Source organism: Papio anubis, chromosome 1, assembly GCF_008728515.1.
Source record: "Papio anubis isolate 15944 chromosome 1, Panubis1.0, whole genome shotgun sequence".
NCBI classification, from domain to species: domain Eukaryota; kingdom Metazoa; phylum Chordata; class Mammalia; order Primates; family Cercopithecidae; genus Papio; species Papio anubis.
The window spans coordinates 127,192,947-127,217,862 of NC_044976.1; the positions used below are offsets into that span (position 1 = coordinate 127,192,947).

The following is a 24,916-nucleotide window of genomic DNA, read 5'->3' on the forward strand; positions in this document are numbered from 1 at the left end:
TCCAGCATTTTGAGATCCCACCGTCTCCCCCAGACAGGACCCACCATGACCAGGATGTGGAAGGGGCAGCAGCCTGGAATCTGGGCCTCACTGAGAAGCCTGGTCACCATGACAAACCAACAACCACTCGGACTGCTCCATTTGCCGTGAGCTGGGGGTGGATGATGTGATTTGGATCAACACGTGACAAGTTGCCAACAGCTTGGGAGAAACAAGCCATTCACTGTTGGTGATGGTGTTATTGGCACTGGGAGACAGATAACACAGCCACCACCATAATTAGCCTGGTAATAACAAATGTAATAACCATCTTTTATATCTGCTCCATATTCTACAATCACACAGGCCTTTCACACATGTATTATCTTATTTAATCCTCACATTAACTCTGCAAGACAGACAGGACATTAGCCCTGTTCACAGAAGAGGAAACTAGAGCATGCTTGGGAGAAGTATAACGACTTGCCCAGGGCCACAAAGCTGGCTGGAGGCCAAGTGAGTGCTCTCTCCCACTTTCCACACGCTGGACTCAAGGGTCTCTAAGTATCACTGCTCCCTTGAGGTCTACAAGCATTTCTCTGACCTTCTCCTTGAAGAGGGTGACACTCACCAACTCCTTTAATTTCCTGACCCTGTGACACAATTATCACCAGGGAGGTATTACATAGTGCCCCAAAACTGAGCTGGGGGATGCTGAGGTCCAAGGATGTGAGGGTGACCACAGTCAGAAATGCCTCCTTGCTCTGTCCCCTAAGAGCACACTGTTGCTCTGGAAGTGTGTGCCTGCCTCCATCCCAATTCCGGGATCACTCTGGGAATGGCAGGAATGTCAGGGTGACGTCAATCATGACATTCGAAGTCACAGTCACCCAGCCGGACAACGGCACAGGGTAGGAGGGGCTGTCGGCTGCCAGGGGTGGGGGACAGCCAACAGCCTTTCTTCTGTGGCTTATTTTTTTATTTTTTATTTTTTTGAGACGGAGTTTCGCTCTTGTTGCCCAGGCTGGAATTCAATGGCATGATCCCAGTTCACCACAATCTCCACCTCCTGAGTTTAAGCGATTCTCCTGCCTCAGCCTCCTGAGTAGCTGGGACTACAGGCATGAGCCACCACATCCGGCTAATTTTGTATTTTTGGTAGAGATGGGGTTTCTCCATGTTGGTCAGGCTGGTCTCAAACTCCCGACCTCAGGTGATCCATCCACCTCAGCCTCCCAAAGTGCTGGGATTACAGGCGTGAGCCACCACGCCCAGCCTCTTCTGTGGCTTATGTATGTGTGCTCACAAGTGCACATCTAACATCTGGATACTTCTGTAAGAGGGAGAATGCACGTATGTGTGTGAGAGACTGTGTGAGTGTTTACGTGAGTCTGTCCCTATTGTTTGTCTGGGCAACGCCCGGCATTCTCATCTTCCAGATTCCAACCACACTGAACTGCAAAAACTTGGGTCTTCCCCTCCAACTAGAAATGCTGGCCCATTCTCACAGTTTGCCCAGAATTCCCTGAGCCTCCATCTCTGCTGATCATCCACACCAATCACTGCTACAGAAAACAAAATCCAGGGGCTTAAAAATCTCTAACTGATCTTCATCCAGTTCTGGCTCTGGGATCTTCCTCTCCTCTCATCTAGGTCCTTCCTGGTCCTTGGACGCCCTGAGGCCACTGAGTGGGCACCCCTCCCCACCTCCAGGTAGAAGGATAGCTGCACTCACCGACAGGGCTGGGGCAGGCTCCGTTAGCACTGTTCAGGTCACCCCCTAGCATGGCCCCTGGAGGAAAAACAGAACCAGGATGAGCTGACAGCACTCCCCCTTCAAGAGTGAGTCTTGGGGACTGAACATGAAGAGATGACCCCAGGAGGAAGAATCATACTCCCTTCCCTCAGGAGTCACACAAATGGGAGAATGCTGTGGTAGGTGAAGAGAAATACTGGCCGTTGAAAATGGAATCCCAAAGTCCCCATCACATCTCATTTCCACCTCACCTACCCACCTGCCAGCCCACTCACCTGCACTAGCTGGCCGCTGGGGCAGGCCAGGAGACACACTGTTCCTCTGTAGTGCTGGCTGCTGGGGGGACAGGAGCCGCGGGTCCGTGAGGGATGACGTCACCAGGGAAGGGGTGACCAGGGAGCCGCTGGGATTGCTGAACTGCAGTGAGCTCTGATTGGACACGGGCACCGTGACAGGCATGGCAAAGTTGGGGGCCGGGACAGCTGACTAGACAGAAAGATGGAGGGGCAGGATCAGGCCAGGTCGACCCCTTCCATGGATCCCACTTTTCCTGGGAGGGCAGGCAAGGGTTCTTCTCATTTCCAGGCTACACGTCCTAGGGCCAGCAGTTCAAGCTCCCTGCCCTGTGCCCTTGTGGAGTCCTGCCTGCCACTCCCAACAAGGACGGACTTTGGGGAGAAGCTCTGGGTCCATTTCTGGCCCAGAGAATGAGAACAGGGCTCTGCTCACTGCAGACAGGACCAGGGACACCCCCTAATGGAGGTGGGTTAGTCCTCAGCCAGGCAGGACACACGGGGAGTAGGTTAGAGGCCCTGAGAACAGACCCAGATTCACACACACGGCTGTTAAAGGCTTGTGCCACAAGTCGGGACATCATTTCTCTTGCAGTCTCCACCCAGTGGCCTGCTGCAGAGAGCGCTCACCCCCACCTCGCTGCCTTCCTCTTCAGCAGTTCTGCTTTCCCTACACAAGGCTGAGTGTCTCCGGTTGGGCTATCAGAGAAAGCCCAAGCAGGCCTCTCCCCCAAAATAACATCTGGACAAAGAGCACATTCCACTTTGCTGTCCTCTAAGGATCTCATGTCATCTACACACTTCTTGCTGGCGAGGGGGACACTCCAGGCCTCTCCAACTTACAACTTATGCTCCATCCCAGTAGAGTCTCAGCAAGGGATGCAGGTTTATCATGACCAAGGTCAGAGGTTCCTCAGAGATCACTAAGAACCCGAGCATGGCTCAGAGCGGAGCACCCATCAGGGCAGCCGAGAGCCAGGGCGCGAAGCCACACCATGCACCACAGGGAGGCTCTGCTCCATGCGACTACTCACGGCCAGTCTATAACTCTGCATCATTTTATCAAACTCCTCGTCTATCTTTTTATATTTCTCTTCCGTCTGGGGGGTCAGGGCAAACACCTCGTCCACCTCAGGGCTCTCACATTCCCTGTGCTTCTTGTGCAGCGCCTGGGGGGAAGGGGCCGGAAGGGGGGGCCAACAGAGACAGAGTGAGTGGGGCTCACCCCATAGCGCCGGAAGAGCCCGTCGAGCTCCTCGCTGGCGCGCCGGTACTTGTCCTCCAGCAGGGGGCTCTGTTCCAGCGAGTCCTCCCCGTCGGGCTCGGGGCTGTCGCAGCCGTTGAAGCCCTTCTTCCTCAGGGTCTGTAACCGCACCACTGCCATCAGCTGGGTGAGAGTCCTTCCCACCCGCCTCACCTGAGTTCCTCCCTAAGGGCCCCCTCCTCTTCCTGGACCTCCTTCCTCAGGGTTCCCAGAATCTCCCCGGCCCCTGACTCAATGTAACCTGCCCCTCCCCACTGACAGTGCCTCCTGGGGCACCGTGTGAAGATCGGCTTGGTAGGAGCCATCGGAACACAGAGAACAGGGCTGGAAGGTGAGCCTAACCTGGGGGTGCCCTTGGCAGGGAGACATGTACTTCCAAAGTGACAGGCAGGGAGGGGGCTTCCAGGGGATGGGCTAAGGGGCTGGTGCCCTGGGCCAGTCCCTGCCTGACCACTCTGTGGTAAGCCCTGACCAGAAGGTACTGAGTTCTCCAGGGGGAGGTAGGCAGGGGTCTGCTCATCCCAGCCCCTGGGCTCTGCTTAGGAGAAGAGGAGGAACAGAGAAATAGAGATGGAGACAGAGAGAGCGGGGAATGTGATGTGGAAAAGGAAAGGGGGATGAACACTGAGTCCCTACTGTGACCACCCCACACTCTAGTGGAGGCACAGCTGGGGGATCTGCAGTAGACTCCAAAGCTGCCCTCTTCATGCTCAAAATAGCTTTACAGATACTTGCTTTGTCTTTAAAATGAAGGCAAATTTTACCTTCTAGTCTAGAGTAAATCTGTCTTCTCTAACATAAAAATAAGGGACTTTCCTCCAAATCTCTGAGTAGGCCTGTGGCTTCCCGGGCACCCTCTTCATCAGCACAAGTTCTGTACCCCCAAGGTGCACGCACCTCAGTGTGAGAAGCAGGGACATTCAATTCACACAGCACCCTTCAAAGCAGGTACTGGCCCCGTTTTGTGGAGGTGGGCACCAAGGCTCGGGAAAGCCTAAGCACCTGCCCAAGGCCATGTGGCCAATAAAGGTCAGAGCTGAATTCCAAAGCCTATGTCCTTCAACAGTTCACAATGTTGGCTCTCTTTGAAACAGAAAATAGAACCACCAGGCCCACAAACAGACAGAGACAGCAGGAGAGATGGAAACAAAGAGGGAGATTTAAAAAAGGAAGAGGCAGGTGCAGAAGCACACCAAAAGATGGAGAAGTGGGGAAAGAGAGACAAAGAGAAAGACAGGATGCAAGAAGGCAAGAGAGATGTTACATCACGCTGGACGACAGAAGATAGACTCTTGGAGAGGACAGGGTGGGTGTGGGCCGGCAGCCTGGCACTGGCCTGTTCACCTGAACTGCCCTTGCTTCCTCCTCAGGCCCTGGGTTTGTGTGATGGGAGGAGGGTTTGTATGTGTGTGCACACAGGTGAGGGGCTACAAGGGGCACGTATACCAGAGTGTGTGCAAAGGCAGGTCTGCGTGTACATGCAACGCGGGCATGTGTCCATGTGGATGCAGGCAGGAGGTGTGTCCTGGTGCCTGTATGTGTGGACCCACCTCGATGATGTCGGCATTGGTGCGGCTCTCGTGTGGCTCATTGTACTCCGTGTACTTGAGCAGCACCTTGTCCATGTCGGTGCTAGCGTACTGGAACAGCTTGTTGGAGTGGTTGAAGATGATGAGTGCGATCTCGCAGTCACATAGCACGCTCAGTTCATACGCCTTCTTCATCAGGCCAAACTTCCGCTTGGTGAAAGTCACCTGCAGAGAAGGATGGGTGGGCGGCCAGATCTGGCTCAGTTAAGGCCTGACTGGGAGTCCCAGCCTACAGATGGCTGGACATTGCCCCTGCCCTCAGGAGCCCCCATTCTCAGTGTGACACAGCCCCTGGTCTCAGGAGTCCCTGGTTTGGGGAAGGACCAGGCTAGTGCTTGTAGGGCTGAGATACAACCCAGAGTCCACTCACTGAAGGGGCAGGAGTCAGGTGGACAGAACTCCACATCTCTGTGCTGGAGGCTATGAAGAGGTCAGTGGAGAAGAAGAGGGGGAGGATTCCTGTTGGGAAATGGGGAGTACCTGGGGGTATGACCTAAGGCTTGCATATGGCTCTGGGATGGGAACATGGGCTCATCTAGCTGTGGCAGCAGATGAGCCTTGGAATCCTGGGACACAGAGCTCCAAGAACTGCGAAGAGGTTGGGGTTCCTCTTCTCCCAATCTCCCTTCCCCTTCTGTAATAGCTCATAGTTTCCCCTCTTCCACAAAGCCCTCTTGGAATGCCTGGAGGGAGTAGAGGCAGAGCCTGCTCCCTGCCCTCACCCGCTTTGTGTGGCTCTAAGACTTCCCTACCTGTCGGTTCCGCTCGTCGGTGATTCGCTGGATCTGAATCTTTTTCCTCCCCATCTTCTCTGAGGGTCGTCGTGCTACGGAGGGGAGGGGCTCGCTGGGTGGTGGATCTTGGCACACCTTACACTGTGCTCATGAACAGTCTGGGAACAGTGCTCAGTTCATGGTCTGCAGGATACCTTCTGCACAGCCTCCTGGAAGGGGAGGGTCATGAGAGGACTCTGAGCCCCCAAAACCCCCAGCCCTGCTCCCTGGGCACACAGGCCAGGCTCACAGCACCCCTGTGAGAGGCTGGCAGCATCTGAGCTCCACCCTCAACATGAGGCAATGTTGTCTGAGGCAATGGTATGCCACAGCCAGGCACAAGCTGGAGCTCACACCAAGGCCCAGGCTCTTTCTCCTTGGTCACTGCTGTCCTCAGGCTCTAGGTCAGAGTAAATGGACCTCCTGGCTTCCAAGGGTCCGGGTCTCAGAGAATATCCCATGGCCCATTCTTCTCTCTAGAACCTGCTTGTAGTATGGACACCCGGGTGCTCCAGCTGCTCCTCTGGCCTAGAACTATGGTTCCCATTCTGGAGCTTGGACTGGAGACAATGCTGAGAGGACATCTGCCCAGTCAGTGAAAAACAAGCATGGTATACCTGGTGCCAGGATGGGATGTCTCTGGTGCCCCTGGCTCAAGAACATACCAGAGCTGGGGCCTGGAGTCCTGTAGTGGGGCCTGGGGTTGTAGCACCCACATCTCCCTTCAACTAGAGTTCCTCCACACCAATCTGTTTCCTCAGTGAGCTTAAGCCTAAGGTTTCTTTTTATTTTTATAAGCCTAGTCAAGTGCAGAAATGAGAAGAGAGGAAAGAGTAGAACAAGGAGTTCGATCGGTAACTGACTGTGAACAATCAATTGAGCTAACTCACTACCTTCGGACACGCCCAGCCTAAGATTTTTGTTTGAGGAAAGAGTTGTGCTGCTTAAAACAATGAAACCATTCCTCTAGACCAGGAGATGGACATTTTGGGGCCAGATAGTAAATATTTCAGGCTTTGCAGACCATACAATCTCTGTTTTAACTACTCAACTCTGTCACTGTACCATGAAAGCAACAGACAGCAAGACACAAATGAATGAGCATGAGCATGGCTGTGATCCAATACAACTACATTTACAAAAATGGGCATGGGCTAGATTTGGTCCACGGGCCATAGTTTGCTGATTCCTGCTCTAGCGGTATGTGCCACATCTAGAATCCAAGCTCAGTCTAAGAGTAGTGCTTCCCAACCTTGCACATCTTGAAGCAGACAGAGAAAATACAGGGCCAAATGATACACCCTGGGGAGGCCACTGGCAGCCAGGCGGATGCAGGCACCAGGCAGAGAACTTGCTGTCTCAGGACACCTGTAACCCCCTCACAGCCCACTGGTTGAACAGCTCCATGCTAAAGCCAGGAGGAGAAACAGCCCCTGCACTGCACAACTCCAGGAGGCACCATAGGATGGGAGGGGGCTCAAGGATGGCAGCACAGCCTGGGCCAGAAAAGGTGCATTCTCTCCAGTGTGGGCAGTGCCTACACAGGCTGGGTGAGTCCTTGGGGACTGGAAGGGCCCAGGATGGGATGGAGGCACGGAATGACTTCAGGGCCCCTCCAGCTCTGATTCCAGGAGTCCTTGCATCAAAAGTGGAGCTTTCTGGAAGATGTTGGAAGAGGACAGTGAACTGGGGCCCAGGCTTTCTAAAGCCACTCTATTTGGGTCCTGGGAGAAGCCTGGACCAGAGAATGCCCACCCTCCCCTCCAGAGCTCCCCTTCCATAGAGCCCCATGCTCAGAGACCCTACTGCAGAGTCTAGGGATGTAAACCCCCATCCACTGTCTGATCCTCTGCACCCACTGCCCACTACCTGGGTAGAGGTGTTTGATGACAGAGAACAACCCCTACCCCTACCCCCCAGCTCCCACTGCCAATGGCTGCTGAGTTTCCCTGGAGTCTTTCCAGCCCAACTCAACATGGCCCCTAAGGTACCACAGTAGATGCTAAAGTTCATCCTTGGTCTCTTGCTCATGAAGGAAGCAGGACAGGGAAGACATGGAATCTATGAACTGGGGAGGAGCTGGGAATACCGGCCCCATTACCAAGACTGCTCCCCAGCCCAGCTGGAGAGCTTCTGCTCTGCCTGGATATCTACAGAAAACAATGCAGATAAATGCATTGCTCTTCAAATGATCCCCTACCTTTCTTCTTCTTCTTCTTTTTTTTTTTTTTTGGTGGTGGTGGTTGTTTTTTAAGATAGGGTCTTGCTCTGTTGTCCAGGCTGGAATGTACAATCACAGCTCACTGCAGCTTCAACCTTCCAGCCTCAGCCTCTCAAGTAGATGAGAATACAGGTGTGTGCCATCACACCCAGATAATTTATTAATAATTTTTTTTTTGTAGATACAGGGTGTCGCTATGTGGCTCAGGCTGGTTCAAACTCCTGGGCTCAAGTGATCCTCTTACCTCACCTCCCAAGTAGCTCGGACCGTGAGTGTGTACTGCCACGCCCAACTAATTTTTTGACTTTTTTTTTTTTTTTTGAGACGGAGTCTCACTCTGTCGCCAACACTGGAGTGCAGTGGCATGATCTCGGCTCACTGCAACCTCTGCCTCCCTGATTCAAGCGATTCTCCTGTCTCAGCCTCCCGCATAGCTGGAATTACAGGCACGCGCCATCACACCTGGCTAACTTTTGTATTTTTAGTAGAGACAGGGTTTCACCATGTTGGTCAGGCTGGCCTCAAACTCCTGACCTCGTGATACGCCCGCCTCAGTCTCCCAAAGTGCTGGGATTACAGGCATAAGCCACTGCGCCCGGCCAATTTTTTGACTTTTGTAGAGACAGAGTCTCCTCCTATGTTGCCCAGGATGGTCTTGAACTCCTGGGCTCAAGCAGTCCTCCCGCTTCAGCCTCCCAAAGTGCTGGGGTTAGAGGTGTGAGCCACCTGTCCGGCCTCCTCTTCCCCTCCTCCTTGTCCTCAAGGTGCTCCATGGGCCCTGGGCCTCCTACTGGTACCCTGGGACAAGAGCAACACCAGCCCAGCCAGTCCTGAGTGGCCCAGCAGACACCTGGGCCCCAAACCACCTCCAGACACCCCATTCCTCACCTGTGACCCCAGTGTCTGCCAAGTTCCCATTGCAAAGGCTCCAGCCCAGGGATTTCATCTTCCCTTCTTCCCGGTGCAATCCAAAGACCACGCTTTCTAGAGCTACAGTGGTGTGGGCTTTGGCAGGGAAGGTAGGGGAGGGCACACAGAGGGCAAGGGGAGGGGGCTACCAATAGTTGGCTTTTTAAATGGGATTCTCTGGCTTAGCCTTGAAAACTCAATCTAGACTGGTAAATGCAGGAACTACTGGCCTCCTCTGATTTAGAGCATCCACCTTCCCTCTCTCCCCTTTACCATCTCCCTCTCAGCACCTTTAGTTCATAACCAAATTCTTGCCGAGATGTAACCTCTGTCAGCTTATGACCAATACTGCCTCTTCCTCCGAACTGGAAGATAAACCTCTCTTTGTTTTCATGACCCTCAGAAAAGTCACTCTTGTAATCTTTCTAGCACTTATCACCATTGTGAATAACTATGATTCTGTGCTTTTATTTAATGCCTGGCTCCTCCATGAGGCTAAAGTTTCATGAGGGCAGGAATCACATCTGTCTTTTTCACTACTCTATCTCCTGTAAGAAGGAGGTCAGGAAATGTCTGTTGAAAAGAAGAAAATACTATTTCATTGTTGTGGTGCTGTGAGAAGTCCTTCTTGCAGTCTAACCTCCAATGGTCTTGCTGCAGTACCAGTTCCTCTCACTCTATCATCTATGGAGCTAGAACCCTTCCTCTCCCAACGGCCCCTGAAGATTTGGACACCACCTACCCTCCAACCACGCCTGGTATCCTAGTCCTCAACCCTCCCCACCCTCAGGTTGGCTGGTGCAGAGGGTGAGACTCTAAAGTCTTCTAAGGAGCAGCCCTGAGCACATGGAGATGGAGAGGATGGGGTTGCTTAGGCAACTGTCGCCTGGCAACCAGCTCCCTGGCTGATCTCCTACACCGCCCCCCCCACCCCCGCCTCAAGCTGGGGGAGCTGGGACGAGAGAGGGATCAGGGCTGAGAAGGCAGGGAAGCCACAGAGATTCACTGAGCATCATCTGACAGAGAGAAGTCAGGGTTAAAAAGACCAGGCCCCATGTATCCCCACTCCCTATCAAGGTAGCCCAAAGCACTTTTTATAATTCCATGCTTCCCAGGGCCCTTTCCCCACTGCTGCTCCCACCTCTGTGCCAACACTGCCAGAGGAAGAGATGCCCCTGCCTTAGGCAGTCCTTCCTCCCATCTAACCACAAACCTCTCTACAAAGCAGGCGTAGTGTGTACTGACCTTTTTTCCTTCTGCTCTCCATTCCACATTGCTGCAGGGTCTTTGAAAGCCCTGGGGCAACAACATGAACTCAACCCTGATTTTGGAGGAAAGGGCAGCTGGGGCCTAGGTAGGCACAAAATACCCTAACCTGACCCTATCCAAGGTTGGAGGCCTATCCTGGCTAAACCTCCCTCCTATACAATTAGGGAGGTTTTAATGAACACCTGGACCTCCTTAATTAGCCCTCTGCCTAATTACCTAACCAACTGGCAGGAGCCAGAGGCCTGGGCATCTGTTCTCCAGATGTGAGTCTCTCCTCTCCAGCCTCCCCTGGCCCCATTCTTCTCCTGTCTGGTCTACTCCTCCTCTAGGAAGCCCTCGCAGATGATCTGGCCCTTGGCTGCTTCTTTTCTAACCCTCTCTCCTTCACCCTGCCTGGTATCTGGAGCCCAGGGCTTGGGAGGACTTGGGCTACCAAAGAGATGGGGTTAGTCAGGATGGCCTTCCTGTTCCGATGGCCCCAGGGCCTGCCGAATCCTGACCTCAGGCCACAGCTATGACTCCTCGGGCTGACAGTATCTATGTCACCAAAAGTTCCCCTTCAAAGGCTCTTAAGGCTCTGGCTGCTTGACTCTGATTCACCTGACTCCGTGGACAGGACAAGGGTGGGGCAGGGTGAACCTCGTGGGTGGCAGGGGGCTGGGACAGGCAGAGGCAGGGCCTTCCTGGTAGACATGTGAGAAGCAAAGATGGGGAGGACATTTGGCAATGTCCACCCATATCTGTTCCCATCCTAGTGGTCCCAAGGCTCAAAGAAAGTACAGGGCACCTGCTTCCAGAGCTCCCATACCAGCACAGGTCAAAAGGGAGCAGATGCCCAGAGAGGGAAGCAGGCACAGACTCACCAACTATAGAGAAGGGTGGCTGAGAAGAAGACTTCACAAATGGACAGCAGGGAGGATGCAGGGCAGGAGGCCCCTCTGACAACACCCTTGACAAGAAGGAGAGCTGAGAGGACCAGGGGAAATCCAGAAGGACCCCACTGATGGCCATTTTTCCAAGCCCAGGTACAGACCCAATTAGAACCTGTGGGTTGTGTTTACATACAAATGAGCTACAAATGATGTGCAAAAGGTACCCTAAAGGAGGACTGGTTTGCAGGGGGCATGGGACAAGAAACAGGTCCCTGGCTCCCCCAGTGCAACACCTCTTGGTACCTGAGCAATATTCAAACCATTCTCGGGTTTCAGAATGATGCTATCTCAGTTCCTGTGTGAAGGTGGCCTGGGGCCAGTGGGGAGAGCGGCGAAGGGGAGAGGTCAGGGCAGCCTCCCTGCAGCTGCAGCAGGGCTGAGCAGAGCTGTCCTTCCCATGGAGCTGCAGGGGAATTCCTTTCCCATGGCCAGCCTCTATCCTCTCTTTCTTGCTCTTGGCAGGGGAGTACCTACCTTTCCTTCTCCCCTATACCCTTCCACCCATATCTGTTCCCATCCTAGTGGTCCCAAGGCTCAAAGAAACCACAGGGCATCGCTTCCAGAGTTCCCATACCAGCACAGGTCAAAAGGGAGCAGATGCCCAGAGAGGCTGAGTGAGCAGCCTCGCATCACAGAGCAGTGGGCCTCAACCTGCTCTTCCTCATGGTGAGAAAGGGAGCTCTCATTAGGCGGGCCCTTCATCTCTCCCTCCCAGGCTGCTCCGGGCTGGAGGCTGAGGACTGGAGGGTAAGGCAGGAGGCGCTGGAGACAGCTGTCATCCCTCCTCCCGCCCCTTCCCTGTGGCTGGGCTGCAGGGCATGAAATAAGCAGCAGGCACTGGGGGAGGGGGTGACAATCCAATCCACCTGTCACCCCCACAGTCAGGCGGCCTCAAGCAGCCTGCTCACTAATGAGGGAGGAGGCGTGGGTGAGGCAGACACAGAAGAGGGTGGCAGAGGGGGGACAGACACACAGACACAGGAAAGATAACAGAGAAAAAGAGGCAGCAAGGCCAGAAGGCATTATGGGGCAGAAGCAGAAACAGACAAGGAGAGGGCTAGAGGAGAGGGAGAGGCAGGAGACCCGCAGAGACAAAGATTCAGAGAGAAGCAGGTAGAGAACAAGAGACAGGTTCAACAACGGCTTCCAGGACTGACTCCTGGCCCAGCGCTGGGGGAATAACTCAACAGGACACCACCCCTGCCCTCTGAGAACTTGCAGTCCAGCCAAGAGACAGACAAGGGAGGGGCAGGTCCCACCCAGGGCAAGGGCAGGGAGAGGCAAGGGGGCCCTCGGGGGCCTGGAATGGACCCAGACCCAGCCCCGGAAGGAGTATCCCAGAGCAGGCAGGCCAGCCCTAAGAGGCAGCAGAAGTGAGGACCGAGGACCAAGGACCACAGGTGCCCAGCTCGATCCCCAGGCCCTGCCTTATTACCCATCCTACCCCCAGGTTCACAACCTTCCTAGTCATTTCTCTCCCCCAACTTCAGCCCTGGGACCTCTTCCCTAGTGCAGAGACACAGGCTAAGGAGCTCTGGGAGACAGGGTGGCGAGGTGAACCCGGTGATGCCCCCAAACACCCAGGCAAGATGGTCCAGAATCATTCTGTGGTTCACATAGTGAGCTCTTCCTTCACAAAGGAAGTGGGGGGCATTACCCCTCTGAAATCTGAGCCAAGGCAGGAGCCTCACATTGTCCCTCTCCCCATCCCACACACAGCCCAATTCTCATACCCCCTCCTGCATGGCCTGCTCCCCACGCCCCTGCTCCTGGGCCCCTCTCGGGTCTCCCTCTCATGCTGCATTCTCTCTGCCCCCTCTCTGTCCCCGCCCCCTCCCACAGCAGCCTCTTTTCTTCACCCCAGAAGTGCTTCTAGGGTCTCATCTCAAAGCAGGGCCCCAGCCCCAACCCTTCAAAGTTCTGTCTGGCAGGCTCACTACCCAAATCCCTGGTTCCCACCGTCTTTCCCTCCCTCGGGGACTCCCCTCCCCCAGTCCAGCAGCCTCAGGGCTGGGCAGGGGCTATTTTTAGCCTGGGCACTGAGCTAATTTTAACTCACCGACAGGGGACCTGGGGGCGGGCTGTCGGGCTGTGGGGGCAGGCAGTCCAGGAAAGCTGGGCCTGGGGCAGGGGTGGTCTCAGGCCCCAGGCACCCTAGGAACTCAAGTGGGGGGCAGGCCCTGCAGTCTCAGCTTAAGGGACAGGACCTGACTTGCCAAGGGGAGCACCCGGTATGGACAGCAGGGCTGAGCCCTCCCCCTAGCTTCCGCTGGACAACTCTCCTGAGCCCCACCCTAGGCTTCCCGCCCTCTTCTCCCTGGCAAGTCTCCTGGGATGGGGTCATCCTGTTCTCTGCCCAGGAGATGCCTCTCCAGTGAGGGTCTGTCTCCTGAGCCTCCTCCATGTCTTCCCCACCCCAGCTTGTCCTTCCTGTAGTCTAGCTCTCATCCTTCCTGTAGCAGCTGTGAGGCCGTTTGGCTCCCTACAAGGCAGCAGCCTGTCACCCAGGGTCCAGCACTTCCCACTCCTGCTCTGACCTTCCCCTTATGGCCTCTGGACTGGCTCCTAGGTAACCACCCCACCCTGCAAAACAAGCTCCTAGAGCTACCCAGACTGATCTCAGGAAGTATTTGGGGGCAACAGGAGATTGAGTCCCAGTAGAGAAGGGATGGGTGAGGTAGGAGAATGAACAGCTTAGGGAAATATGGGGTCTCTAAGCTGGGATTCTGGATACCTGGATTCTAGTCCCTGCTCTGGTCTAAGGTGTGATCCTGAGTAAGTTACTGCCTTCTACAGGCTTCACACTGGCCCGTATTATGGGTAGCTGGGTGGACTAGGTACCCAAACGCCCTTCTGGCCCAAACACATGGCTCCTGTGCTCTCTGGGGAAGCCCAAAGGGAAGGGAGGTCAGAATTGTGTAATTCATGGAGAGGAACCAAAGAGATGGCCTGGCTGGGTCTGTCATCCTCCTGCTGGGGAGGAAAGGCAATGAGGGTGCTAGAAGAGAGTCAGGATGGGGCTGGTGAAGGGGCAGGTGCCTTCTGAACAGTAACCCTCCAACAGATGGCCAAGGGTTGACAAAGGCTCTGGTCAGCCAGAACAAGTACCAAGTGGGGCACACAATGCCCTTGTGGCAGAGGCTCAGCCATCCCAATCCCCTCACACACTGGGAATGCCTATCAGACCACCTGCTTGTGGTTACTGAGCAGCAACTAGCCCAAGGTCACTGTTTGGTCCCTGGTGGGACCAGCTCTAGAACCCAAGCCTAAGGCTGTCTTCAGATTCCATCCCAGCAGGCCAAGCTGCAATGACTCACCACCACTCATTTGCATGAGGATTTGCATAGTGTCTCTGACCTTATTCCTTCAGGCTCAACTTCCCATTCCAGGACCTGGGTCACCCCCACCCAGGATCCATAGGCACTTGGGGACACCAAGTGGAGTTCTTGGCACCTCAGGCCTTTGTTCCCATCTTTCCCCTCCAGAAAGCATTATTGGATTTATAGTAACCCACAGTGATACAGTCTAGAGCTCTCAGTACAACTGGGTCCCCTACTCTTGTCTAGGCAGAGATGGGGGAGGGGTGTGAAATCACGAGGAATAAGCAAGCATGGCAGCTACAGGAGTTTGGTAAGATTCACAGGGTGAAGTGTGGCTCTGTCACTGCCCTGAGGCGTCACAGGAGAAGAATCCTATTCCCCTCTTTAGTGCCAAGGTTGGGGCAGCAGCAGCAGGATGGAGGTGAGCTGTCCTTTACTTCCATTTCTATCTCCATTTCCAAAACCCACCCACAGTGCAGGGTGGGAGGAAATGGCCCAGGACAGCAGGTAGGATAGATATAAGACTACAGAAAAAACTTCTCAGGGCTGAGTCCTTGGACTCAAAGTAGTCTCTGGGGCTCAAACTTGCTTTGTCAGAAGCCCTCCAACCAAGCATGTGAGGCTGGTGACACGTGGGAGGGCATGGAGGCCCCAGCATTGTATGCCAACCAATGGGAGCTGCAGACAACCAATCTCCTACCTACCTTTAAGTCTGACCTACATTTGTCCAGAGTATCTACACCGCTCCCATATCCTCTGAAACAATGAAGCCCAGCAGTGGTCTCCAATCCTAGGAAGTCCTTCCTGCTATCTAAGTGCCGTCCCTCCCACCGCAGCCAATCCTTCCACTATTACTTAACCCACTTTGGTCATCTAGACAAGAGCAATGGACAGGGGCCCTTAGCCATCAGAAGCCCTGACTGAGGAGAGGTGGGGGCCGTTGGGACGGTTAGTGTGTCACCTTCCACCTCCCCAACCCAACTTCCCTCTGGGGTCTCAGGAGACAGAAGTGAAAGTGGCAGCTGGGGCCTTGGGGGCGGATCTGCTTGAGAGCCGTTGGAATGAGCATGCCACCAGTGCTGGGTCTGGGCTGCCTGCCATTGCAGCGGGTGGGCTAATGGTTAGATCAGGGGAGGGACTTTCCATGGAAATAAAGGCATGGGGTAATGAGGAGTGTGGGCCCCTGGCCAAAGGAAGGGCAGGCTGAAGAGAAAAAAATGGAGAGAGGCAGGCAGCAGACAGTCTCAGAAGGGCATTCTCTTCCTGGGCAGTGTTTGTCCCCTTTTTTAAAGCAGCAAGATCCTTTCTTCTCACCCACAGAACTGAGACAGGGCTGCTCTGGCTGAAGCAGATGAAGGGGTCTGAGCCCTCATTGCTGGGACATGAGAGCAAAGAGAGCGGGGAGAGAGTCCAAGGTCTGGGACCTCAGACTGGACAGCACAAATTATGAGGAAAGGGGAGGTGGAGAACATGAAGGGTTCACCTACGATGATGACAGGGGACCCGAAAGAGGCCAATCCAATCAGGGAAAGCAAATCCTCCTAGAGACATCATGACCTCGAGAAGCCACTGAGGATTTAAAGGGGCCGTTCAGGGCAATGGCTGGGTCTCCTTCTAACTCGAAGGACAGTCCTCTAAGCCCCTGGCAGCGGAGGGAGGGCGGGCATCGTGGCTGCGTGGGCCTGCTGAGGCGGCCAGCCAGGCAGCTCTTACAGGATTAGCTTGCTGCTTTCAGGAAAGGTGCCAGGTGAGGCTAAGATGCCCAGCCAGATGGAGGGGGGGCCCAGAGGGAAGGGGGTGGGGAGAGTAGTACCTGCACAAGGCTATGCAGATACATGTCCCCAAATCCGTGCCCCTTACCAATACCTGGCTTCTAACCCTTTCATGAGGATGCTGTGCAGGGACCCTTCAGATTTTTGCCAGCAAGGACCTCTGTCTATCAAGTTTTCCCTGCCATTATTATGATCTGCAGTTATCTTTCCTCTGAGGGGAAGTCCTGCCTGTTGTCTACTCTTGACTCCCCTGCTACAGTTTACAACCAGGGCCCCACCCCTCAGAACAGGTGAGGGGCTAAGTGGTTCCCCTAACTCCCCGCCCCCTTAGCTCCCCACCCCCAGGCTGACAGGTGGGGGAGACAAGAGGAAGCAGCTGGGCTAGGACACCTGTCCCCACCCAGCCATCACGGGCCCCAGAGGCCTGCATAAGGAGACTCAGCACAGAGGAGGCAGTGGTGGTGGCTGGAGGAAAGGGGCACATAGGTTAAGGAGAGAGGTGACAGGAAGGTCTGAAAAATCCACTTCCAGATCATTCCCATCCTCCTAGTCTACCCCAACCATCATCTCTCACCAAATGCACAATACACGCATGCTTTAAAGGGAAAATCTCAAGGTTTGAGGTCATCCCTCAAACCCCTTGCTCTATTCCCTTGCCTACACATTACTTGATCCAGCTGGAGTGGAAAGACCCCAGGAAAAGGGACCAAGCCCCCTCTCCTCACTCCAGCCTCCTGCCGCGCATTTCTACTTGAAACTCAGGGATGGGCTCTCTCTGTATTCTTTGTTCTCTCAACCCTCAACCCTAGGTATTTGCTGGTGGGTTGAGGATGAGAGAATCATGAGGGGTAAGCAAGCAAGCAGCCAGAGGGATCTGGCAAGACTTGTGGGGCTAAGTGTGGAGGAGGCAGGTTCTCAGACAAGGAGATGGCTGGATGGGGAGGGGAGGGCTGGGCTCAGCTTCCCAAACCATCCCAGGGCCAAACAGAGCCCTAGGCCAGGAGGAACCCTCAAGGCCTCCTCAGTCCCTACCCTGGACACCAAAGGCATTGCTTGCCCCCAGTCCCTACCCTGGACACCAAAGGCATTGCTTGCCCCCATCCCTGTTTCAGGCAAGTCCTGGGCCAGCCTAAGGCTCAAGGTCTGAGAGAAAAGATGTAACCATCACACTTTTTCTGGCGGAACCTCCTTCCCTTCCCTTCCCATGTGAGGCAGGTAGCAACACTTCCCTTTCGCAGGTATGGAAACTCACACAGAGATGGGCAGGGAGTTGCTCAAGGTCACCAGAAATAAGGGGCAGAGGCAGACTGACTGTTGGGCACAAGGCTTCTGCTCACAACCTGGATGGGAGTGGGAGCGAGTCTCCCTCATCTGGGAGTTCTAGCACATTCCTTCCAGGGCCAACTCCCCAGGTCTGGGCCTGGGAGGCTCACACCGGCCTTGTGTCTGCCTTGAAACAAGCCCAGCCTCTTGTGGTTCAAGCCTTCCCACTCCAGTGTCTTCTCATCAGTCCCATGCGGCAGCTCACAGGGATAGCAGGAGGGGTCTTGGAGTGTCATTTGATCTTGCCCTCAAACCCTTGCTTTGGGGGCTTTCTCCATGACACTCAAGTCAAAGCAATACCTCCCTCACCTTGCCACCAAAGGCCGGTTCTCTGCCCTCTGCTGAGGAATCCTGGTTTTCTCTTCCCTTCAATTTCTCCTCCTCCTCCTCTCAGGCCTCCTTTCCATTGCCCTGTCCTGCAGGGCAGGATCTCTCCTTTAATCTCAGACAAAAGCCCTTTACACCTAATAACTAGGAAAGCTTAAATAAGTCACTTAAATCTCTGAGACTGTGTTTTCCAATTCAAAATAACAGTTTTAGAGAGAAACAGTCTTCTTATGTTCCCATGCTCAGTACAAAGCTTGGCACACACGAACACAAGAAATGGAAGTTTCCTCCCTCCCTTTTGGGAACCTGTCACCTCTCTCCACTGGGATCTCAAAAGTTTTGGTTTTTGGACGGGGCACGATGGCTCACACCTGGAGTCCCAGCTACCCAGAAGGCTGAGGTGGAAGGATCGCTTGAATGGGAGGCTGCAGCGAGCCATGATGGCACCACTGCACTCCAGCCTGGACAACAGAGCAAGATCTTGCCTCAAAAAAAAATCTAAAAGTTTTGGTTTTTGGTCTTCAAAGTATACTGGAAAGTTGGGCAAGTGGGGTAATGCTGAGGGTAAAGCTCCTTTGACCAGGGGACAAAAAAAAAAAACAAACCCTCCCTCTGTATGGTTTCCTGGTCTGCCCAGCTCCTAGGAGAGTGGCCAGAGCACCTAGCCAGAGGCAACAAGCCAAGGTCAGTGACCAGGCCTAGAGCCCAGAGCCTCCTGGGAGGGTAAGTTTAAATGAGTAAATATGGTCCCGCCTGGGTGTGGCAAGCGACAGGCCAGAGCTTTGGACATGTCCCTCCCCTCCCAGCCTACAGCAGAAAGAAGAGACGTAAGACAGGCACAAGAGCCTCCCACCCCCTTGGCTACCAGGGTCCTGTGCAGAATCAATGAATGCATTCCCCTGTCTCCACACCAGCCAGGACTAACCAGAAGCATGACTTGGCTCTCAGAAAAAAGAGGCTTGTAGCCTCCGCCACAGGAAAAGGAAAATGTCAGATGAAGAGGGCCTTGGGGATCACCTAGGCCAAGGACCTACCCCCAAATGCCTGAGGGCTTTGATGTAGCCTTGATGCCTCACAGTGGCCTTGTTCATCAAGGTGAGTGGGGAGGGCAACAGAGACCAACGACAAACCACCAAAACACCCAGGTGTTAATCACCGAAAGGCGAAACTCTGTACATCTGGAAAGCTGGGGCCCAAGAGGAGTGACCCGGGGACACACGGTCAGTGTGAGGGGCAGAGGCAGGCTGTGCCAGGACCACAGAGAGGAGCATGTGAGGGAGGGGTAAGGGGCAGGGATGGAAGTCAGCCAAGGCTCCTTGACTCACAAGCCATGCTCTTTATTTTGCAGACGGGGCTCTGCCTGCCCATCTGTGGTCTAACCTTAATCTCTCCTGCTCTAGTCAGCCCTTCTCTCTTCAAAGTTCTTGCTATGCCCTTCGCCTTCTTGCCTCCGGTCCCCTCAAACCCATCCCAACTCTCCAATCCTTTAATCATCTTTGCCATTCACTACCCCCCACCTCCCGCAGTGCAGCAGCTGCTCTGTGGGTGTCTATATACCAGTGTGTATGCGTTGCACACCTTCCTGCATGTGTACCACTAAATGCTGTGGACCGCATTGGGCATGCCTGTCTACATGAGACCCCTATCTAGTTCCCACTACTAGGAGAAAGGGGCCTAATGGCTAGTTCTCCCACAGCTCCAGGACAAATGCCTCAGAATACTTTCAGCCACAAGCAGGGAGAGGAAAAAGAAAATAAATATTCCAAGATCCAAACAGCACCGACCCCGCCAGGCCAAAGGTCAAGGACTTTCGGGAGAGCCACTGGAAAAGAAAGCGCTTTGCGTTCCCCTCCTTTCCTATGCCAAATTAGAGCCATCTCTTTCTCCCCAGCTTCCCCACTGGGAAGTTCTTCTTGAAGTCTAAGCTCCATCCTACCTCCATCCTGCTACAGAGAGATTATAAGTGATATATCCATGTAATCATGGATAGACGAGTGACATCAACCACAATACAGTCAGCCGTCCAGCTTCTAGAACACAGCTTCTAGTACCTAACCGCCCCTCCCTCCATGAGTAAGTCACCAAACTGGGACAGAAGGACAGACAGTTGGCCGGACTCCGGCCCCATGACTGGCTCATAAAAGCCACCAGCGATTACAGTGATGCTGAGGTTGTGCCGGCCTGCCACCATTTCCTCCTTCCCTATAAAAGAGAGATAGTTGCCTTAAACCAGCGGGCCTCAGAGAGTCTCGAGAGTCCCAGCCATGGTCCCGCGGGATGGGGAGAATCTCACCACCACAGTGCCAGGAGACAGAGAACCCGACCCTTGATGGCAGGTTCCAAGCTCACATCGGATTCTCATACCTCATACATCCTCACTTACAGAACCTGATGAACACCAACGACGATCTGTGTCCAAGAGGTCAAGGCCTGTATTAAGTCAAGGCCCTCAACTCCTCTCTTCCAGTAAGGCCACCACCCTCTGGACTAGAGGGGCAAAGAAACAGGGGGCCTGGCTCAAATACAACTAGGGAAATGTTGGGCCCACCCATCAGATCCTGGACTTCCCTTGTCCCCATAGAGGTACTCAGGTGTGTGGCAAAGTGTGCAACCAAGGGCCCACACCAGGCCAGCAAAAGCACTGAGATTCTGGATCCAGTGCCAATCAGGGAGAGCAGGGGGCCCAGCTGGCCAGGAAGAGAAGGTTGACAAAATGGGCAGAGGTCCAGGCCTCTCTGGGGGTATAAGAGCAAGGGACGACCACAGCAGAGGGACCCTTTGAGGGCACAGTAGAGGAGAAGGGTCAGAGGGGCTGGGCCACAATCAATGAGGGCCTATCCCCAAGGCCTCCTCAGGGGCCAAGGTACCTCCCACCACAACCTTCCTTACTACTGCTCCTTTAGCGCCCCCCAACCTGAAGAGTCTCCCTCTGCCTTCTCTTCCCCATCACATCTCCCAGGAAAGATTGGAGGAAAAAAAAAAAAAAAAAAAACCCTGCTACAGAGAGATTATATAACAGCAGCCAGAAAGACTATCATATCTCCCAGCCTATGAGGAGAACCAGGAGCCAAGGGGGCAGAGCCAGGATGTCCAGGCCCTCCAGCCCAGGGGCACCAAGCGCAGAGTGGAGTGGACACGGACAGCACCTGCCACCCCTCCAAGTCCTCCACCACTCTCTCAGGCATTGAGTACAGCAGACAGAAGCTCTAGCCAATTCCCCACACCCATCCCCCAACATAAAGATCATGACGCTCTCTGGGTCCTGCTTCTCCCCTTGGACTGGGGCTTCCATGAACACGGACTGTATGTCTCCCTTCCTAGAATCCCTCCCTACTATGAAGTTGTGCCTAAACGAGTGGAAAGACGAAAGCTCTTACACAGATTTGTTGTGTGATCTCATGTGAAAAACTCAACCTTTTTGGTCCCTACAGGAGTGAGTAAAAGCTCCTCCCTTCCCCCTTCCCTCCAGAGAGACTAGAGACCCCTCCCTTTACAAATGTACTGCGCACACATACATATACACACATATGCAAACATACAGGGTGTGTTGGCGGGGGCAGGGGAGTTACAACAAAGAGAATATAACCACTGAGACCCAAGGGCCCAAATGCCTATGCTGGGGCAAGTGGGGAAGAAGTTCCATATAAGCTCCAGTGTCCCCCAATCACCCCGTATAAATAGGTCCTCAGCCACTCCCACAATAGTCCTACCCCACCCCCATCTCCTGCCCAACACACTGGGAAACCACAGGAAGGAAATTCATTCCCAGGCAGGGCCGTGGGAGCTGGGAGAGCCAGACTAAGTCCTGGGGCGGGTGTGACCCCGTGGCCACAAGCGGTGGACATCTGTGAACACTGACATGTGCCTTTTCAGTGCTCTCCTCAGCTACTGAGACCTTCCTGTTGGGGTTGGGAGAGGAGTGGGAGGTGGACAGCTCCCAAACGCCAAAACACCCAATCTCAGGCTGACCTGCACTCTCCCTCCTATCTCCAGGCCAGAGCAGCCCAAGGTCACCGCCCCAGACGGCAAACTTCCCATAGTCTAGGCTGGACCCTGAATTGCTGCGGAGACCCACTGCAGGGATAGGAGGAGGAGTGGATAAGGGCCACCCCCACCCCAAAGCAAAGAAACCAGGACTCCGAGGAAAACTCGAATGGGGGTTGGGCACAGCAAAGAGGGACACAGGATCTCCCCAAGCCCGCGACACCCTCCCCCAACCCATCAACAGTGCACCAAGAAAGGGGAGGCAGAGGGAGGCTCCCACTCAGAGGGGCAAACCTGGGATAACCCAGTCGGTGGCTCCTAGAGTGCCTTCCTTTCAGGGTGAGCCCTCAGAAAGCTGCTGAGAGGACAGCGTGATTCACTAGGGGGAGGGGGCCCCTTTCCCCCATCCCCCTAAGACCCAAACCTGGTAGGAGGGAGGCTGGCATTGGAGTAGGGGACTAAATGCATTTTGGTCTCCTTGGCCCACCCTCCCAAAAGCCCCCCCAAACTCCCTAAACCCCCACTCGCAGCCCAGCTCCGCCTGCCATAGGTGGAGAGAGGGACTAGAGAACTCTTGCCCAGATGTTGAACAGCTGCAAACTTCTGGCCAGGGAGTTCTCCAGCTGGGGTTGCTGACAAACCACATCAGGGGTCTCGGAAGCGGGGCTAGGAGGTCCCAAGGAAGGGTCCTGCGTGCCCACCTCGTGGCGACTCCGCGTCCCAACTCCACAGGCACCCGGCAAACACGGGCCCCGGAGACACACACACTCACACACCCCAACCCACCACCCCGGTGTCATCTGAACAACATCCCCCCTCCCTCCCCCGCTTCCCAAACAGCTGCGGCTCCCCCGCCTCCACCCTCCCGCCGCCCTCCCAGGCCCCCTTCTGCACCATTTCGGGCCAAGGAGGAGGGAACAGGCGGCGAGAGGAGGGAGAGGGAGGGAGGGCCGGCTGTTAAAATGTCAGTCGCTCCCGGCTGTCACCGGAGACCCCCTTGGAGGATGGCGCCCCGTCCCAGACCGCTCGGAGGCCGTCGTAAACCCCCTACGCGAACAAGCGGGCGCAACCCCAATCCGCCCGTCCCCACCCCGTACTCCCAGCACCCAAGGGAATTGCAGCCCACTCCACTTGTCCCCCACGGCAGACTCCCTGACACAAACAGTCCCCTAGGTAATCCCCGCCAACGCCACACGAAAACACGGCCCGCTTCGCGAGTTCCTCCCGGCCCGGGGGCTGCCCCATCCCACCCCTCAGGGGGACGGTCTAGACCACCCTCCACCCCAACCCCTGGACCGGGTGGGGGAGGGGGCCTCTTAAAGTGGCAGGCGCATTATTTTTCTTTACTCACCAGCCCGGCTGGGGGAACGGTGTTGTCACGGCAAAGAGCGGGTAGCCCTCGCCCCTGGTCCAGGGGATCTTCAACACCAGGAAGCCGCAGCTCCGGGCGGGGGGAATAATAAATGAGGCCGGCGTCCGCGCGGGCCCTGGGCGGCGCCGTGGGGCCTGGGCCCCCGTCGTGGGCGCGGGGGCCGGCAGGCGGGCGGCGGGCAAGCGGGGAACCGGGGCCGAGCGCCCGAGCCGCCTCGGCTGTTGTTGATATTTTGCTTCCTTCCTCCTTTCGTGCTCCAAAGGTAACTCCTCCAGCCCCCGGGAGTCGAGGCCGACGTAGGCACAGCTCAGCCTAGCTTGAGGGGTGGGGAGAACGGGGTGACGGACAGGTGTGGGGGCCAATGGGAGGCAAGTGTGGGGGTTGCGGGGCGGAGCCGGGGCTGGGGCGGTCCCGAGGACGCGGCCCCGCCCCTCGCTTCCCCAGGGCTGGCCGGGCCGGGCCGAGTCGGGTCGGCCCCCGCCCTACCGCCCTCTCAAGCTAGGCTGTGGCGCCGGGAGCGGCGGATCCCTCCGCTTACCGGGAGGGAGGGAGGAAGGGACCAAGCGAGGCAAAGTAAGAAGGCGAGACCCAGAGGCCTTTAAAGGGATCCGTCCGCTCCCACGGTGCCCCTCGGAGCACGCCGGCCGCCCGCTTGGCGCTGCTGCTACCGCGTGCTCTAGGAGGTCCTTTCCGGGGAGGCCGTGCGAGCTGCACGCACACTCTCAACACGCGCCACCTCGGGACCTCCTCCCGGCCCCGGGCCCCGGGCCCCAGGAGAGTTGGGAGGTGGGAGTCTAAGTAGATAAATTAAGGGGAGACTGGAAGTGGTGAAAAGCTCCCATCTCCCCCACTTGGTGTGTGACAAAGCCCCACTTAAGGGCGACATTCTTGGGGGTGGGGGGGTTACCTAGGGAGCTCAGTTGCTCCCTCTACCTGTGACAGGCCCCCTCCTGTCCCAGGTCCCGGCTCGGCAGACGCCCAGCAATTTAAAGCGACAGCTCATAGTTCTTGGGTGACCTAATCTCCAGTGCTTGCGGGGCCCCACAGCACTCACTGCCGAGGGGGCAATTTAAAGGGGCGGGACCCTAATTCCTCCCCACCTCCCGCCGCACAGTAAACACCCAGAGATGTTTTATTAAAGCAGCAGTAGTAGCTCTTTAATTTTTTTTTATTTTCAAATTCCTGGTTGCTCCAGGGTGTGGTGAATCTTTACGTGCCCTACAACAGGAGTGTGGGTGCCATGCCTACTGGACAACTGACCCGTCCTCTTCAGTATCCCTGTTACTTCCAAGTCCTGCTGCTTTGTCCCAGGAGCGTAAGGAAATGATGGCATCTGGCTTAGATCTCAAAGAACCTTGCAGAACAGAAGAGCACTCAGTTCTTCACACACCCCGAATTTTTTTTTTTTTTTTGAGACGGAGTCTTGTTCTGTCGCCCAGGCTGGAGTGCAGTGGCGCGATCTTGGCTCACTGCAACTTCCGCCACCCAGGTTCAAGCGATTCTCCTGCCTCGCCTCCCGCCTCCCGCCTCCCGCCTCCCGCCTCCCGCCTCCCGAGTAGCTGGGACGACAGGCGCATGCCGCCACTCTCAGCTAATTTTTTGTATTTTAGTGGAGATGGAATTTCACCGTGTTGCCCAGGCTAGTCTCGAACTCCTGAGCTCAGGCAATCCGCCTGCCTCGGCCTCCCAAAGTGCTAGGATTACAGGCGTGAGCCACCGCGCCCAGACACACACCCTGATTTCTATCTGGCTGGATCTGATTTACCGGACAAAGACTCCAATATATAGAGAGAGGCAACATGTCATGGTGGTTAGAAATGTTCACTTTGCAGT

At 55.3% G+C, this 24,916-nt stretch overlaps 1 protein-coding gene across 12 annotated transcripts in view; it reads right to left on the reverse strand.

The window, feature by feature from the left end:
• Positions 1 to 23,413, reverse strand: part of MEF2D (myocyte enhancer factor 2D) — a 40,049-nt gene extending 16,636 nt beyond the window's left edge. For 6 of the 12 annotated variants that reach the window (XM_021924929.2, XM_009183576.4, XM_021924909.2 and 3 more), the window contains exons 1-6: positions 23,063 to 23,412; positions 5,634 to 5,824; positions 4,843 to 5,046; positions 3,254 to 3,391; positions 2,011 to 2,221; positions 1,715 to 1,771 (exon numbers count right to left, since the gene is read on the reverse strand). In XM_021924929.2, coding sequence (XP_021780621.1) covers positions 1,715 to 1,771; positions 2,011 to 2,221; positions 3,254 to 3,391; positions 4,843 to 5,046; positions 5,634 to 5,687 — 664 coding nt within the window. In that variant the 5' untranslated portion in view covers positions 5,688 to 5,824; positions 23,063 to 23,412. Of the gene's footprint in view, positions 1 to 1,714; positions 1,772 to 2,010; positions 2,222 to 3,062; positions 3,198 to 3,253; positions 3,392 to 4,842; positions 5,047 to 5,633; positions 5,825 to 22,412; positions 22,484 to 23,062 lie in introns of those variants that run through there. The other 6 variants (XM_009183578.4, XM_009183571.4, XM_021924905.2 and 3 more) reach the window with 5 other exon arrangements.
• Positions 23,414 to 24,916: the final 1,503 nt, after the last annotated feature.